This window comes from Papio anubis, chromosome X (assembly GCF_008728515.1).
Source record: "Papio anubis isolate 15944 chromosome X, Panubis1.0, whole genome shotgun sequence".
NCBI lineage: Eukaryota > Metazoa > Chordata > Mammalia > Primates > Cercopithecidae > Papio > Papio anubis.
In genome coordinates this window covers 38,483,969-38,502,814 of record NC_044996.1, presented here as the reverse complement: position 1 = coordinate 38,502,814, position 18,846 = coordinate 38,483,969, and the positions used below count along the sequence as shown (strand labels likewise).

Below are 18,846 nucleotides of genomic sequence, written 5' to 3'. Positions count from 1 at the left end.
GCTGAGGTGGGAGAATCACTTGAATCTGAGAGGCAGAGGTTGCGGTGAATGGAGATGGCACCACTTCACTCCAGCCTGGGCGACAGAGAGAGATTGTCTCAGTAAAAAAAAAAAAAAAAAAAAAAAAAAAAAAAAAAAAAAAAAAAAAGAGGAGAGAAAGAATGAAAGATGAAAGAAAGAAACAGAGAAAGAAAGAAAGAAAAGAAAAGAAAGAAAAGAAAGCATGTGGCATTGCAAGCCTGTGAATCCTCCCTAGATGTAAATTTGGGCTCGCTCTTGGAATTTGAGAGAAGCAGAGCACCAGCCCATTAAGCCAAGAATATAAGGTTTTATTCCCCATGAATGCCAACAGCAAAGAGGAGAAATGGGTTCTAGGAACTGTGAAAGGCAAGGGTCGGAACACCACATACACTAGAAACTTGTAGCCAACTAGGTAGTGTTCTGGGTGGAGACAATATTTTTAGAAAGGGGTATGCAGTGGGAGATGGGCGGGTCTTTCCTTTTTTTTTTTTTTCTAGTGAGCCAAGCTCCTGATAGGAGACTTGGTGAGAGGTATACGCCAAGCTCCACCCCTTGGGGCTTAGCAACAGCAAAGGAAGAGGCTATGATTGGAGGATCAGGTGAGCCCACCGTGCTCCTCCCGCGCGGTGAGGGGGCGGTACACGCGCCTGAGCTCGGAGTGTGACGCCATGATACAGAGGAGATGGCTTCGTTTCAGAAGCTAACAGTTCCTGAAAAAGTGTCGCCAAATCGTCCCAGTCGGAAAAAGGTTAACTTCCTAGATATGTCTCTAGGTATGTAGATCTCGGATCCTAGTCCCCACTAGTTTGGGCTCACTGGTCTTGAGTGCAAGACCTCGGCATACCGCTGACTAGAAGTGGCGTCGGGAGGAGCACACCGCTTCGAGGAGAGGCTTCCCCCTCAGGGCATCTCCGCACCTGCCGGGCCCCTATCCCTCCTCTCCTCTTCTTCTCCTCACCTCCAGCCCTCTCCTTTCAGGTGGGGAACTCTGAGGGAGGCTGACAAAAAGTGCGTGGGGATTAAGGATTGCTGAAAGGGGCAGGCGGAGAAAATAGACCATTTCCGTGTATTTTACTCTCCTAAGAATTGATACCTAATTACTGGCCTCCTTCAAACACATGGGGCCAAGTGCTCTTCTCAGTCCAAGCGGATGTCCTAAATTACTAGATTCCAGGGCCCGGAGGAGCAAGCCTCAGGCTATTTTGCTAGGGATTCCAGCGTGGTAGTGCCAAGAGTTGTTGGTGGGTTGGTGTATCTGCTTTGTTGGAAGGGGTGGTTGGTGCGTTTATTTGCTTGTTGGCTAGTGGTTATTCGCTCTGGATCGCCTTTCTTTGCAGGCACTCTCTAGTCTCTAACTTGAGACCTCTACACGGAGAGTGGAACCTTAGAAAAAATAAATCCTTTATCAATGCCCCTAACCTCCTCCATTTGCACCAAACCCAGAAAAAGTGAATTTTACTCGGACCAGTTCCTCTGCTATTATCCACCTTAGAAATGGGGAAGAGGGGAGGGAATAGACTTTCCAAGCCAGATAGGGAGTGAGCAGAGCTGAGTAGAGGATGGAAGCTGACTTTAGAAATGGAGAGGGGCATCAGAGCACGGAAGAAGGAAACTGTAGAAATGGGGGAAGGAGGACAAAACAGAAATGGCCTACTTTATTTATTTAGGTTTGTGTGTCTGTGTGTGAAACAGGGGCTTGCTCTGTTTCTCAAGCAGGTGTGCAGTGGCATCATCTTGGCTCACTGCAACCTCCACCCCCTGGCGTCAAGCGATCCTCCCACCTCAGCCGCCCGAGTAGCTGGGACTACAGGCACATGCCACCACACCCGTCTAGGTTGTTTTTTGTTTTTGTTTTTGTTTTTTTGTATTAGAACGAGGTTTCACCATGTTGCCCAGACTGGTCTCCTGGTCTCAAGTGATCTGCCCCCCTCGGCCTCCCAAAGTCCTGCAATTACAGGCGTGAGCCACCGCCCCCAGCCTAGTTAGTTGTTTTTGAGACAAGGTCAGGGACTGTTGTCTGGGCTGGAGTGTAGTGGCACGATCACGGCTCACTGTGGCCTCAAGCTCTCAGGCTCAATCAAGTGATCCTACCACCTCAGCCTCTAGAGGAAGTGGAACCACAGGTGCTTGCCACCACACCTACCTAATTTTTAAATTTTTGTAGAGAATGGGTCTCCTTATGTTGCCCAGGCTGGTCTCGAACTCCTGGCCTCAAACAATCCTCCCGGCTTGGCCTCCCAAAATGCTGGGATTGTGGGCCTGAGCCACCGCGCCTGGCCAGGGGCCACTTTAGAAATGAGAGAGGGAGAGGCAGAGCAGTGGGAGCTGAGCTTCAATGTGGAAGTGCAGGGGTGGAGCAAGGAGAAGCAGGAACAAGGAGGGCGGACCTTAGAAATGGATGGAACAGTGGAAAAAGGGTTCACCTTAGAGATGAGGGTAGGGGAGCAGAGCAGGGAGGGCTGAACTTTAAAAGGGGCAGGATAAGTGGAGGGAGAGTGTACCATAGAAATGAAGAAGTTTGGCTGGGCTTGGTGGCTCATTCCTGTAATCCCAGCAGTTTGGGAGGCTGAGGTGGGTGGCTTACTTGAGGCCAGGAGTTCGAGACCAGCCTGGCCAACATGGTGAAACCCCATCTGTACTAAAAATACAAAAATTAGCTGGGCATGGTGTTGTGTGCCTGTAGTCCCAGCTATGTGGGAGGCTGAGGCAGGAGAATTGCTTGAACCCGGGAGGTGGAGGCTCCAGTGAGTTGAGATCGCGGCACTGCACTCCAGCCTGGGTGCCAGAGTGAGACTCCATCTCAAAAAAAAAAAAAAAAAAAAAAGTACTGAAATGAAGAGGGGCACTGTGGCTCATGCCTGTAATCGCGGGAGGCAGAGGTTAGGCTGGTCTTGAACTCCTGACCTCAAGTGATACGCTTGCCTCGGCCTCACATAGTGCTGGGATTACAGGCGTGAGCCACCTCCCCCGGCCTAAACTTTCTTTATAGTGTCCTTTGAAGTCCTGAAGTTTCAGATTCTGATAAAATACAATTTATCTGTTTTTTGTTGTTGTTCATGCTTTGGAGTCATTTCTAGAAAATCATGAAGATATACCCTTGTTTCCTTCTGAGAGTTTTCTAGTTTTAACTCTTACATTTGCATCTTTGATCCATTTTGAGTTCATTCTTGTATATGGGGTGAGTTAAGAGCCAACTTCATTATATTGCATTTTGATGTCTAATTGTTCCAGCACTACTTGTTAAAAAGACTAATTTTCCTCCATTGAAAGCTCTTCTTGGTGGAATTGCTTTCTTAATTTCATTTTTGAATAGTTAATTGCTGGTATATATAAATAGAATTAATTTTTGCATATAGATCTTGTATCCTGCAACCTTGCTGAGCGTGTTCATTAGTGCTAATCTCCGTGTGTGTGTGTGTGTGTGTGTGTGTGTGTGTGTGTATCTTTAGGAATTTCTACATACAAGATCATGATATCTGAGAACAGAGATAGTTTTACTTTTTTCTAATCTGCTTGTCTTTTGTTCTTTTTGACTAATTGCTCTGGATAGAATTTCTAGCAAAACGTTAATTAGATGTGGTGAGATTGGACATCTTTGACTTGTTTCTGATCTTAGGGAGAAAAGTTTTCCGTTTTTCACCATTAATCATGTTACCTTTGGTTGGGTTTTTGTAGATGCCCTTATGAGGTTGAAGAATTTACCTGCCTCCCACTTTATTTCTGAGGAGGAATGACCATGAAAAGTAACTAAGTATTTTTTGTTGTTGTTGTCTTTAAGGTGTTTAAGCAATCTATTTCAAGACCGGTATCAATTTCCTCTTCTAAGACATGGTCCCTGTTGATCCCATACTGCTACTTTCCCCCACCTCAACTTCATCACAAGTTCTGAAATATTTTGTGGCATTAAAATGACTTTAAAAATAATATTTGGTCACTGGCCAGGGCTGGGTTAAAGCGAGGTAAATGAGGCACTTGCTTCGAGTATAAAGTTCAAGGAGTCACAAAAAAAATTCATTAATAGGGATAATTAATATTTTAATGAAATATTTAAAAAATTAAATGGACAAACTACAGCCATCTTTCTGGCCACCTGTTTTTGTAAATAAAGTTTTCTTCACTTAAGAACTAGGGTGAAGCAAGTGAAGGAGGGCTGTGCAAGTACAGGGTCTGATCTGATCTTTTTTTTTTTTTAATGGAATCTCACTCTGTTACCCAGGCTGGAGTGCAGTGGCATGATCACAGCTCACTGCAGCCTCGACTTCCTGGGCTTAGGCAGTCCTCCCACCTCAGCCTCCCAAGTAGCTGGGATATAGGCGTGTGCCACCACGCCCAGCTAATTTTTTTGTAGTTTTGTAGAGACAGGTTCTCCCTATATTGCCTAGACTGGTCTTGACTTCTGGGCTCCAGCGATTCACCCACCTTGACCTCCCAAAGTGCTAGGATTACAGGTGTGAGCCACCACGTCCAGCTTTTGATCCTATCTTTTCAAAAAAAAGTTTGATATTTTGTTCGTCACGGATTGGTTTTGCATTGATTTTTATTTTTGAAAATATTGTGAGGCTGGGCTCGGTGGCTCACGCCTATAATCCTAGCTCTTTGGGAGGCTGAGAGGCAGGTGGATGACCTGAGGTCAGGAGTTCGAGACCACCCTGGCCAACATGGTGAAATCCTGTCTCTACTAGAAATACAAAAATTAGCTGGGCATGGTCGTGGGTGCCTGTAGTCCCAGCTACTCGGGAGGCTGAGACAGGAGAATTGCTTGAACCCGGGAGGCCGAGGTTGCAGTGAGCCGAGATTGTGCCACTGCACTCCAGCATGGGTTACAGAACTAGACTCTGTCTCAACAAAAAAAAAAAAAAAAAAGAAAGAAAGAAAATATTGTGTTAAGATATTTCAATCTTGATTACTGAGTTTTGGGGGGCCTCCTTGAATTTTGTGCCTGAAGTGAATTCCTCACTTACCTCACTCTAGGTCCTGCCTTGTCACTGGGACCTTGAAGGAAGAAAAACCCAGAACTGAAGGAAATTTATAGCACTGAGTTAAAACTTCATGCTTCCTGCACTTTTCTTTGTGTTGATTTCACTGACATTTTTGCAACTGCTAACAGAAAAGAAAAAACAAAACTGATAAATAGCTAAAGCAATGGGTTTATCTCAAAATTCAGGGAAATAAGGGCCATAGTTGCAGAGTGGCTTGGTCCCAAAAATGCAGTCATTGTGTGACCTTGTGCAAGTTGCTCCATCTCTTGGGGCCTGAGTTTCCTGATCTGAATAAAATCTACATCATAGAGTTGGTGAAGATTAAATGAGATAATACAGGTAATGTTCACAAAGTATGCTGCCTGACGTGGATAAAGCTGAGTAAATATTTGCTATATGTGCCCCGGAAAGTGGGCCTAAACCCTCCCTTTTGCGTAGCCAGCAATTTGGCAAGCTGGAGAAATTACCTCTCCTCTCAGGATTTTGTTATCAAACATCAGAGATGCAGTAGTCATGAAAGAGATTAAAAACCATCCAGGTGAAAGATGGGGTTTAAACAGCTCGCCTAAGTCTCTGGGAGACTGAGAGAGGAGGTGGTGTCGTGTAACTTGAATAATAGTGAAGTAAACAGACTTAGGAGGCACTTATATTTTAGTAGACGATTACAGCTGGAAGGATACTGGAGAGTCTGCTTTGGGAAATATTAGTTCAGTTATTTGAAAGGCTGAGGAAAGATGTTGAGTTGAATTTGGTAGGTTAGCTGGAGATTAAGTATAACTGTAAGACCTCATAGTCACTGAGTTGTTAAAAATCTTGAAGTCATTGTTTTATCCTTTTAAACGCTGGTTCTGTGTATCCATGTTTTAAATGTTGGTTCTCTATATCCATATTTATACCTTTTTAGACAGATGAGAATCCCAGTTTTGATCATGTCAGGAGGAACAGCAAACTTTCGACTAGTCATCACAGGCCCTTGCAATTTATTTTATTTTTATTTTTATTTAATTTTTTGAGACAGGGTCTCTGTCGCTGAGGCTGGAGTGCAGTGGCACAATCACAGCTCACTGCAGCCTGGACCTCCCAGGCTCAAGCGATCCTCCCACCTTTGCCCCTAGAGTAGCTGGGACCCTAGGTGTGCACCACCACACCTGGCTCATTTTTGTATTTTCTTTGGTAGAGACAGAGTTTCACCATGTTGCCCAGGCTGGTCTCGAACTCCTGGGCTCGAGGAATCTTCTCGCCTTGGCCTCCCAAAGTGCTGGGATTACAGCCGTGAGCCACGGCGCCAGGCTGAGGCCCTTGCAGTTTGAAGGCAAGAAAAATACACAATAAGTAGCAAATACATGTTGCTTTCTACGGTGTAATGAGAAAGCCATACTTTTTCCTGATAAATTTCCCCATGTTTTTCTCAGTGAAAATAATACTTTTTAACAATACATATCTTTGTTTTTATATAACTAAACACATGCTTTAGAAAAGCAGTAGTATGTTGGATGCAAGGTTTTTACTTCCATTGTAGTACATGCTAAAGTAGGAAAAGGCTCTACAAATGAATTTTTGTTTTTGTGCTCAGTAAACATACCCAAAAGGTATTAGAGTCTTTTTTTTTTTTTTTAAACAAATAAAAGGCAAAAAGAAGACCAAAATTCGAACTGGTAACAGCAAGAACTTAATAGGAACTCCACTCCTCTGTTCATTACTTTTACCTAAAAGAGACATGCAAAAGTGTTGTAGTTAGAAAGAAAAGAATTTTTTCTGCCTGCTAGATATATTGGACCACGAATTCACAAATATGGATTATCCACTCTGTATTCTGTGCTAGGCACTTAGTACACTAATAAATGAACAGTGGTCTCTTCTCAAGTACCTCCTAATCTAGTTGCAGAGACAGCTAAGTAAATATGTGCAATTATACATTGTTTTAAGTATTCTAGAAGTATGTATAGTCAGAATTTTTCAGAAATTGAGAAGAACCTAAGTCACTTACATTTTTTGAGGTTTCCAGCATTTTAAATATTTAAAAAATGGCAAAACAAAAATTGTGGTTCATTTTACATGTTTATAAATGTAAAATAGTGCTTTCAACCCACTGTAAAATAAAATGCAATATAAGTATGCTTTTCACAAGAAAATTACACAATTTAAATAAAAACGTAATTATTCATATGGCGTCTCAAGCAGTGCAATCAGTTTTAAACTGTGTGAGGAATACTGTCTTTCTTCAGTCCTGACAGTTTATTTCTGAGACTAAGTATATCAAGAATTCAAATTTAAGGCTCTTTGGTGAGGCCTGAATCAAATGTCTCTCCTTGAGAGATTGGCTAAGTGTTCTCTAGGTGGATTCAGTGGAGAATATCATTACAGAGAGCAGAATGAACAAAGCCCCATGTCTTTATAATGATGTATTCTGAGAACTAAGGAAAAGGACATGAGAATCTGGAAAAATACTGTAGTATTAAGGACGCTTTCTTCATAACCTCATAGCCTATGTTGGAAGGGCATTTACACAGCTTACCCAGGTTCATAGGCATTTGCTTTCTCTTCAATATGAAAGGCTGAGCAGCAATTTGATTTCATCTCTAAATTGTAGCTGGTGAGATCTACCCAATTCCATTACAATCCAACAAATCAAATGGTGGTCTCTGGAATTACAAAGTCTAAGGATTAAAATTACATATGATTTCACTTAAAAAAAAAAATCCGGCAACACATTCCAGGATGTGGATAATTCAAAAACATTTTTTTAAAAATAAGTTTTAGGCCGGGTATGGTAGTTCACATCTGTAATTCCAGGAGATGTCAGCCTTTTCAAAGAAAATCAGAATCAGATTTTTTTTCTTATTATTTTAATTTTTATTTATTTGTAATTTTTGTGGGTATATAGTAGGTATATATATTTATGGGGTACATGAGATGTTTTGATACAGGCATGCATGTAATTGCAATGTGAAATAAGCACATCATAGAGATTATCCATCCTCTTAAGCATTCATCCTTCGAGTTACAAACAATCCAATTATTACACTCTTTATTTTAAAATATATAGTTATTATTGACTATAGTCACCTTGTTGTGCTATCAAATAGTAGGTCTTATTCATTCTTTCTATTTATATTTTATTGTACTGCCTATGTACTGAAAAGTTGTTGTAGTTATTATTTTTTATTGGTTCATCGTTTACTACTTAGGATGAGAGTAGTTTATACACCACAGTTACAGTATTTTAATATTCTGTGTTTTTCTGTGTACTTACTATTACCCGTGAGTTTTATACCCTCAGATGATGACTTACTACTCATTAATGTCTTTTCTTCCTGGTTGAAGCACTCCCTTTAGCCTTTTTTGTAGGACAGGTCTGGTGTTGATGAAATCCCTCAGCTTTTGTTTGTCTGTGAAACTTTTTATTTCTCCTTCATGTTTGAAGGATATTCTCACTGGGTACGCTATTCTAGGGTAAAGTTTTTCCTTTCAGCACTTTAAATATATCAGCCCACTCTCTCCTGACTTGTAAGGTTTCCACTGAAGGGGTTGCTGCCAGACATATTAGAGCTCTGTTGTTTGTTATTTGTTTCTTTTCTCTTGCTGCTTTTAGGATCCTTTCTTTATCCTTGACCTTTAAGAGTCTGATTATTAAATGCCTTGAGGTAGTCTTCTTTGGGTTAAATCTGCTTAGTGTTCTATAACCTTCTTGTACTTGGATATTGATATCTTTCTCTAGGTTTGAGAACTATTTTTTTTCTTTCTTTTTTCTTTTTTTTTTTTTTTTTTTTTTTTTTGACAGAGGGTTGCTCTGTAGCTCAGGCTGGAGAGCAGTGGCGTAATCTCAGCTCACTGCAACCTCAGCCTCACAGGTTCAAACAATTCTCCTGCCTCAGCCTCCCAAGTAGCTGGTATTACAGGTGCGCACCACCACACCCAGCTAATTTTTGTAGAGGTGGTGTTTAACCATGTTGGCCAGGCTGTTCTTAAACTCCTGACATCAAGTGATCCACCCGTGAGCCACCACTCCCAGCCCCGTTGAATAAATGTTCTACCCCTATCTCTTTCTCTACACCCTCTTTAAAGCCAATAACTCTCAGATTTGCCATTTTGAGGCTGTTTTCTAGATCCTGTAGGTATGTTTCATTGTTTGTTGTTTTCTTTTGTCTCCTCTGATTGTACATTTTCAAATAGCCTTTCTTCAAGCTCACTAATTCTTCTACCAGATTCATTCTGTTATTAAAGGACTGATGCATTCTTCAGTATGCCAATTGCATTTTTCCAGTTCCAGAATTTCTGCTTGACACTTTTTAATCATTTCTATCTCTTTGTTACATTTATCTGATAGAATTCTGAATTCCTTCTGTGTTTGCTTGAATTTATTTGAGTTTTCTCAACACAGCTATTTGGAATTCTCTGTCTGAAAAGTCACATATCTCTGTTTTTCCAGGACTCGTCCTTAGTGCCTTATTTAGTTCGTTTGGTGAGGTCATGTTTTCCTGGAACCTACTGATACTAGTAGATGTTCTTCAGTGTCTGGGCATTGAAGAGTTAGGTATTTATTGTAGTCTTTACTGTCTGGGCTTCTTTGTACTCATCCTTTTTGGGAAGGCTTTCCAGATATTTGAAAAGACTTCAGTGTTGTGATCTGAGCAGTTTCTACTTTAGGGGACATCCCAAGCCCAGTAATGCTGTGGTTCTTGCAGACTCATAGAGGTACCGCCTTGATGGTTTTGGACAGGATCTGGGAGAATTCTCTGGATCACCAGGCAGAGCCTCTTGTTCTTTTCCCTTATTTTCTCCTAAACAAACAGAGTGTCTCTGTTCTGAGCCACCCAGAGCTGGGGTGGAGTGACACAAGCACCCCTGTGGCCACCACCACTATGACTGCACTGGGTCAGACCCGAAGCCAGCACAGCTCTGGGTCTCACCCAAGGTCTGCTGCAAATACTCCTGGCTACTGCCTAGCTTGCTCAAGGCTCTGGAGCTCTACAATCAGCCAGTGGCAAAACCAACCAGGCCTGTGTCCTTTCCTTCAGGGTGGCAAGGTCCCCCAAGCCCGAGGTGGGTCCAGAAGTGACATCTGGGACCAGGACCTAGAGTCAAAAACCTTAGAAGTCTACCTGGTGTTCTATTGTATTATGGCTGAGCTGGCACTCATACCACAAAATGCAGTCCTTCCCACTCTTCCCTTCCCTTTCTAAAGGCAGAGGAGCCTCACCCCGTAACCAGTCATCCTAGGCCAGGAAGAGTATTGTTTACTGTGGACTACCATAGATGTTCCCTTAAGACTCAGGGGCTCTTAAGTCACTTTGCGATGAATGCTGCCTGGTCTGAGACTCACCCTTCAGAGCAGTGAGCTCCCCTCTGGCCTAGGGCAGTTCCAGAAGTGTTATCCAAGAGTCAAGTCCTGGAATCAGGGATTCCAAGAGCCCACTTGGTGCTCTACCCTTCTGTGGCTGTGCTGGTACCTGAAGCCAGCAAGTCTCAGAGGCTCACCCAAGGCCCTCAACATAGTACCTGGGTATTGCTGCTAGTTATTCAGTGCCCAAGAGCTTTTCAGTTAACAGTTGATGAATTCTGCCAGGGCTGAGTCCTTTCCTTCAAGGCAGTCGGTTCCCTTCTGGCCTAGGGTATGTCTAGAAATGTGGTCCAGGAGCTAGAGCCTGAAACAGGAACCTCATAACTCTAACCGGTGCCCTAGCCTGCTGTGGCTGAGCTAGTATCCAAGATGTAAGAGAAAGTCCTCCCCACTCTTCCCTCTCTTCTCAAGTGGAAGGAAGGGGTCTCTTTTGGAGCTGTGAGCTGTCCAGCCTGGGGTTAGGGGAGGGGCGATGCCACCACTCCCTTGGCTGCCCCAGCTGGTGTCTCAGTATGTCGTGTGGCCCCCCAAGTCCACACTCTGTTGGCCCAGTTCAGCACTAAGGCTTGCCTGAGAGTTGCAGCCCTTATTGCCTAGACCAGGTGTTTCCAATCTTTTGGCTTCTCTGGGCCACACTGAAAGAATAATTGTCTTGAGCCACACATAAAATACACTAACATTAACAATAGCTGATGAGCTAAAAAAAAAAAAAAAAAAATTGCAAAAAAAATCTCATAATGTTTTAAGAAAGTTTACGAATTTGTGTCAGGCTGCATTCAAAACCGTCCTGGGCCGTGTGCGGCCTGCAGGCCGCGGGTTAGAAAAGCTTGGCCTAGACTGCCTTTCAGGTTTACTTGGAGATCCAGAGCACTGTAGCCCTTGATGGAGAGGTTTGTGGGAACTCATGCTCGGGCTGCCGGGATGGGTGATTCCTCTCTGACTGGGGCTAGTTTAAATCTTCCTTCCAATGGGCAGGTGTCAGGTGAGTTTGGTCGTTTTCCTTTCTGCTCTAACAGGACAGCACTAAATTCAATGCCTCACGATCGCTGTGTTCTTCCTCCCCCAGTGCCCAGAGATGCTCTTGGCACCACCATGCCATTGCTGCCGGGGGTGGGGGAGGGGTGGCATTGGCGATTCAGGACTGTTTTTTCTGTCTCTTCTGTGCCTCTTTCAGTGATATGAAGTTAAAACCAGTTACTATGAGTGCTCACGTGATTTTTGGTTTTTATGAAGGTGTTTTTTCTGTGTAGATAGTTGTTAAATTTGTGTCCTTGCTGGGGGGACAATTGGTGGAGGCTTCTATTCTGCCATCTTGCTCCCTATCCCAGAATCAGATATTTAGAGACCTGAGGCAGGACTAGTACTAAGCAAAATAAAAAAGGAGTGATTAATCTGTGTCACCCAACTGCCTCTTTTGTACCCTTTTCAGCTCTTCTTTTCTTTTAGAATCTCCAGTTTTTTCCAAATACCTAGCTTGTCCTTTCCCCCCCCCCCTTCTTCCTGAGTGTAGCTTCTGGAAGGTGTGGGGGCTTGTGCTTATTTCTAAAGATGCCTTGACATGAGTATAGTTTTATCCACTGATAGAGCATCCCACCTGTAGACTCTTCCATTCTAGATGTTAGGAGAGATATTTTAGAGCAAGTTGTACCTGTCTCCCATTCTTTAAATTATGCCATGTAAGTGCTCTCTGCCTGAGTACGTGTAAGTACATGCCTGACTACAGAGTCAAGTCTGATTGCTTCCTGCTGCTACAATAATCTAAGTTCCTCACTTCTGTGGTGTCTCCTGTGAACTTCCATCACCACTTTCTTACTTTTGTCACTTCCTTTTTCTTTGTTACTTTTTGATAATATACATGTAACTAATTGTCTATTACTTACATTTAATCAGATAGACATTTAATGGTCTATCACTTTACATTTAATTACTGATTTACATTTATTTATTCAGCAACTTAATGACTCTATTGCTCTATATTTCTGTGACACTGAAATAACATTTAGTAAAATCATTTATTTAGATGATATCCCCCCTGAGCTATTGCAGTGTGAAAGTATTTTGCCTTTGCGTAAATAAAGTTACCATAAATCTAACAGGAATTTTTCTTTCTTATTCCAGCAAACCCTAAGATGTCGGTATTGATTGACCTTTGTTACAGTTTAACAAATTTATTATTATTATTTTATTATCATGTTTTAGGGATACCAGTTTTTAGGTATTCTGAAATATCATGAGATAGGATATAGATTATTCACTTGAGACATTATTATTTGGTTTTTGCCATTTTATTGATTTTTTTATGTATTTTCTAATATAGATGACATTATAATCTATAAAGAGTTAGAAGAGACAAATGCTGAAAAAGAAGAAAAGAGTAAAAGACAGAACCATAGTAAAAAGGAATCGTCTTCAAGACAGCAATCAAATACTCATGGATATTGCCATCAGAGAGGTAAAGTATGCTGAAAATAGTCACACATGGTAAAAAGGGTCTGAAATATTTGTGAATAACTAGGTAAGTAAAATCAAGAATTCACAATATTGTTCTAAAGTTGCATTATATTGCTTGTTTTATTTTTTCTGGGCATGGACTTATACAGAGTTGGTAAGAATTTATGCCATGTCATATGAATACAAATTTATTTTAATTTATAAGAATTATTTCCCTAATGGAGAGTGGGATAAGAAAAGTAACCATATGAGCTGAGAGATATTTTGTACTTGTTTACAAGCCTGGGTTGGTTGGTCCAGTTCTGCTTTTAGGAGGCAATAAAGGAGGGTTAAGAGCATAGTCAATAATCTGAACACTATGGCATCCACATTTTGAAAATACAAATGTTGTAAGACAAAAAGAGTAGGGTAGAACATGACAAATGTCCTCTGTATACCTAACCTCATTGGTAAGTGCAGTGTGCATTTTTTAATATGAATGTGCTACAGATTGCCACGATACAGAAGTCTTTTCAACAATTAAAGGTCTTCATAATCTAGTCAACAGATTGGAACCATTTTGACATCGTGATTACTATAAGCGCCAACAGTTGCCTATGCAGCTTCATTTCAGTTCTTGTGTGAATCTTCAGCGGCTCAATATGTTCTGAGAAGAGAAGAGAAATGATGGTAGTTATTACAGGGGCAGAGCAGCCAAAAAGGGTAACATGGCCCATTCTTATGTGCCTAACCAGTCATCACAAAATTGATCTTTGTGAGCCTTTTGGAGATATTCTTTGATGGGTTTTCTACTGTCTTTGTTTGTTTATCCAAACAAAGCAGAAAATTGAGACAAATATTCACATGATTAATACAAAGCAGACAGTTTCTCTCCATCTCTCCTTTTTCTACTGGAGTATTCTTTCATTTAATTTCAGACAGTATGTCCCAACTTTGGTGGCATATGAAACCAAAATTGAGGTATTATATACTGAGAAGACTACCCTATTAAGGTATGCAAATTGAAATAGTATGGCAAAGACTGTTCTAGAATTCAGTGAGACTCCCAGATAATACCAGAGTAATGAAATATCAAAAGTTTTGCAAAACCCAGTGCATAGCTTTAAAAAAATGAGATCAGAGATAATACTTCTCTGAGAGATACGTTGAATTTACTACTTGAAAATACAGAAAATATTTTTTTTTCAAAGGCTACTCAAGATTCAGAAGCAACTCTGAGGAAAGAAATCATGATAAAAAAACATCCCAAGAACCTTCTGGATTCAAGTCTGGACAACACCCTTTAAATGAGCAGCCTTTAATTGAACAGGTAGATAACTACCAAGAATTAACCAATATTAAAAATCCTACATTTAATATATTTCCTAATATTAATGATTTACTTTAAATTCTATTGAAAGCAGGGATTGTTTTTTGGTATTCCTCCATGGTGCCTTGAATGTACTTTAAATTCAATGTTTGTTAGTTGATTTTTCCCCTGTAACTATTTTAAAAAACATTTGATTTTTGCTGTTTTCAGTCATTACTAAAACTTTTGAATTTATGAAATGCCAAAACAGATTATTAGTTATTGTCATTAATCCTATGTAATCATTTTTATTTGTCCTCATACAGAGGCTTTGAGCTTAAGTTATAATATAAAAAGAGTTTTAGTATCTTTGTGAATGAACTGTAAAAGTCAGAAGTCAGATGATATCAGATATGAAATATACTCTAGAAGCAACAGGTGGCACAGACTATACCTGTACGAATCCATTTCTTCTAACCACGTATAGGTGAGCCAGTCAATAGAGAGGAATTTGAGAGGTGCTCAGATCCAGATTCACTAGCTAACATTGGTGCTAATGTTTCATCCTAGCTTATAAACTGATTCTTCTTAAGGTGTTATGTGGTCATTTAGCAAAAATGGCAGTTCCGGGAGCTTAAATCATTTTTGCCAAATCATTTTTGCCAAATCATGTAAAAGCAAATGTTTATTTATTTGCTTATCTATGTATTTTGGAGAAAAACATATTGCATTTTCAAATATTTAAAGGATTATTTTAAATTGTTCAAATGGACCGGGCGCGGTGGCTCACGCCTGTAATCCCAGCACTTTAGGAGGCCGAGGCAGGCGGATCACGAGGTCAGGAGATCGAGACCATCCTGGCTAACACGGTGAAACCCCGTCTCTACTAAAAATACAAAAAATGAGCCGGGCGTTGTGGTGGGCACCCGTAGTCCAGCTACTCGGGAGGCTGAGGCAGGAGAATGGCGTGAACCCGGGAGGCGGAGCTTGCAGTGAGCCGAGATCGCGCCACTGTACTCCAGCCCAGATGACAGAGCGAGACTCTGTCTCAAAAAAAAAAAAAAAAAAAAAAAATTGTTCAAATGATGATTCAATGCCTACTCTATGCAGGCACTATGATACCAGAACAGCCTGCTTCAAATAGTCTGTACGGTGGTGGAAGAGAAAGATAGGAAAGAAATGTAATGCCAGACAGTATGCAGTATGTGCATAATAGGGCATAAGTTATATATTGTGGGGATGTAGTAATTCATTCTGATTGGGGTTCTTGAGAAACTTTGGTGGAAGAGATGGCATATGATCTGTGCCTTATAGGATGAGGAGATTTATTTATAAAGTTTGGAAAGAAGAACATGAGCTTCCTTCTGATACAGTCCAAGATGCATAAACTGAGAATAAATATTAAACAATATTTTCAAATTGAAAGCATCCTTTTCCTTTTATTTATTTTTTGTTTGTTTGTTTTTTTGAGACAGGGTCTCATTCCGTTGCCCAGGCTGGAATGTAGTGGTGTGATCATGGCTCACTGCCCCTTCTACCTCCTGGGCTCAAGTAATCCTCCCACTACAGCCTCCCAAGTAGCTGGGACTATAGGCACGTGCCACCATGCCCTGCGAATTTTTTTTTTCTTTTCTGTAGAGATGAGGTCTCACTGTGTTGCCCAGGCTGGGAAAGTATCCTATTATTCATACTTTCGAAACTTTTGAGACTATCATAGCTGAACTCACCAGAAAAAAAAAATTACCCTGCAATAAAGAAATGTGTTAAAATTTAAGCATAATTATTTTACCAATAAATTGAAATAATTACAGTTTTCAATAATACTTTACAATTCTATTAAGCTAGTTTTGTACTCAACAAGATTTAGTCTTATTATCAGTGGAACACAGTTTTATTTGTTCACCCCATGTATTTATTCAACACAACCTTTTGATAGAAGGCTTCATTTGTTTATAAGGAAAGAAAACTAATGTGCACTTTGTTTTCCAAAGGTAGGAAATATATAGTACACAAGTTGATGAAAACATTTCTTATATAAACATTCATAAAAGGGACTGCAAGCTCCTTTGGAGAGGTACTTGGATACATATGGGTCTTTAGAAGATGGAACTCAGTCCTATCTTTCCTACTGACCTACTGTGCTCCCAACACCAGTCACTTAGAAAAGAGAAAAGGTACATGTGCATTTCACCCAATCTCCCTATTTAGGTTTTTCAGTACAAAAGCTGGAGAGTGGCTATAGCTTTATGTTTTAGCAAAACAACCAATTTTTTACATTTTTTATTTTTAAAAAAGTTTTCTGTGCATAATATCTTTTGTACTGGTACCTCCCCTGCTGTTTAGCAGTTGCATCCAGCTTCTGTTAGTGTTAAACTAAAAAGTCATAATGCCAAATTTAGGGCATGTTGTGCTTGTCAGGCAACATATACTAGTAGAAAGCTTGATTTCTCAGCATGGTCTATATGACTTTATCCACTTACATTTATGTAGCATCATAGAGTTTTGTCAGAGGTTTCATTATTTCCATTTGGCTGATTCACTCCACTGCCTTTTTGGCTTAAAAACTGAAAAGGTAGAAAGGCTGTGTTGTTGACAAGCTAATTTACTTGAATAGTATTAAGCCAACCTTCCGCTTTTTTACAGCTTCCTTTCCCCTTACTTACTTCGTCTTTCTCTCTAGAATTAAGTATTAATTTATAATGAAAAGATAGTTTCTTTTTAATGATCATTGAGTAGGCAGAGAGTAAATATGATTTTGAACACTTTCCTTTTCATCCTAAGGACTTACACTACAAAATATTCTATCAAAGTCGCAGAATCTGTTGTTTGTTTAGTAAAACATACATTCAGAAATTAGTAGGTAGAACATGACCATAGAATACAGTCAAACTCATAAAACAACTAATTTTCCATACTTTTATTTTATTAAAGTTTTAGTTGCGTAGCATTTTTGTGCCAATGACATGATACAATGGAGCTATTCTGTAAGTTCTAAAAGCTGGTTGATAAATAAAAGTAAGGACAGTGGAATTCTAAAAGAAACAGTTGCCCATGAAAATGGTCTTGAGAATATATCATTATGACTTAAATCATGAAGTATATGTTTCATTTGTTTTTCATAATTGGGATCCTTTTCAGGAGAAGTGCAATGACAATTATGAGGCCCAAGCAGAGAAGAATCAAGGCCAATCAGAGGGGAATCAGCATCAATCAGAAGGAAATCCGGACAAATCAGAAGAATCTCAGGGCCAACCAGAAGAAAATCATCATTCTGAGCGATCCCGAAACCACTTAGAGAGATCTTATTATCATTTAGAGAGATCTCAAGGGCAACTAAAGATACATCATGCCCAATCTGAGAGATCTCACAGCCAATCCAAGAGATCTCATGATCAGTCTGAGAGATCTCATGGCCGATCAAAGAGATCACATGGTCACTCAGAGAGATCTCATGGTCACTCCAAGAGATGTCATATCCAGGGAGATCTTGTGGTCACTCAGAATGATCTCCTGGTCACTCAGAGAGATCTCATAGCCACTCAGAGAGAGCTCATAGCCACTCAGAAAGATCTCATAGCTACTCAGAGAGATCTCATAGTCACTCAGAGAGATCTCATGGCCACTGAGAGAGATCTCATGGTCAGTCAGGGAGATCTCATGGCCAATCAGAGAGACATCAGAGATACTCAACAGGTAAAAATACAGTGACTTCTTAATCATCAGAACAATGTGTTGAATTCTGTGGAACTAGAAAAGCATATATCTGTATTCTAATGGCTAATATATATTTGTTGAAACAGACATATATTGGGACAAAGACATAAATATTAGAATGGAGGCAATGTATACATGGTATCAATATTCTTTCAACTTGATGTCCTCTAAGCTATCATCCAGTTACCCAAGATGTCCCATTAAGTTGTTCCCTGTAGATCTGCTTTCCCTGGAAGAGCCCTATGTACTCAGCCTTTCCTATTGGGCCTTTCCCACAATTAGAATATTTTGATTTAGTGTCCTGTCTCCCTTGGACATTCCAACCTGGTAAGCAAGCTAATCTAACAACTAATTGCCAAATTGATAATATATAATCTATGATAATGAATATCTCTGCTTCCCACTCTGTCTCCTTCCTAAACCGTCCTCAGAGAGTCCTTAGCAGACAAATGGTAGATGTATCTTTGGGCAGCTGAACTTTTCTGCTTTCCTCAAATCAGACCATAGGAGAGGATATATTCTATGCATAGATGTAATGCTAACCTTCTGAATATATTTTGAATACATTTATATATTCACTGTTGCCTTATAAAACTGTTAGGGTAGGTCTGTCTACCCTAGCAAAAGAAACAGAGAAATTTAAATGTACTGGGAGTTATGTTTTTAAAAACACAAGGTATGTTTATTGCAATTGCAATTTGTTTGGTTATTCAATAAAAGTTTTAGTTTTAGTTTCTCAGTGATTTCCTTGCTTGTATTGACTGTAAATGTCTAGTCAAATATTTTAGGTTCATATTAACTGCTGCACAGAATTACTTACTTCAGCTAAAAAAAATTATTTCCGGCTGAGCGCGGTGGCTCATGCCTATAATCCCAGCACTTCGGGAGGCCAAGGTGGGCGGATCACTTGAGGTCAGGAGTTTGAGACCAGCCTAGCCAACATGATCAAACTCCATCTCTACTAAAAATACAAAAATTAGCCAGGCGTGGTGGTGAGTGCCTGTAATCCAGCTACTCGGGAGGCTGAGGCAGGAGAATTGCTTGAACCCGGG

The 18,846-nt window shown here is 40.4% G+C and overlaps 1 protein-coding gene across 1 annotated transcript; it reads left to right on the top strand.

The window, feature by feature from the left end:
- The first annotated feature begins 528 nt into the window (after window positions 1–528).
- On the top strand, window positions 529–18,537 carry LUZP4 (leucine zipper protein 4). Its single transcript, XM_017953908.3, has 4 exons — window positions 529–794; window positions 12,659–12,793; window positions 13,983–14,101; window positions 17,219–18,537. The coding sequence occupies exons 1-4, from the start codon at window positions 704–706 to the stop codon at window positions 17,786–17,788; spliced, it is 915 nt and encodes a 304-aa protein (XP_017809397.3). The 5' UTR covers window positions 529–703; the 3' UTR covers window positions 17,789–18,537.
- The last annotated feature ends 309 nt before the right edge of the window (window positions 18,538–18,846 follow it).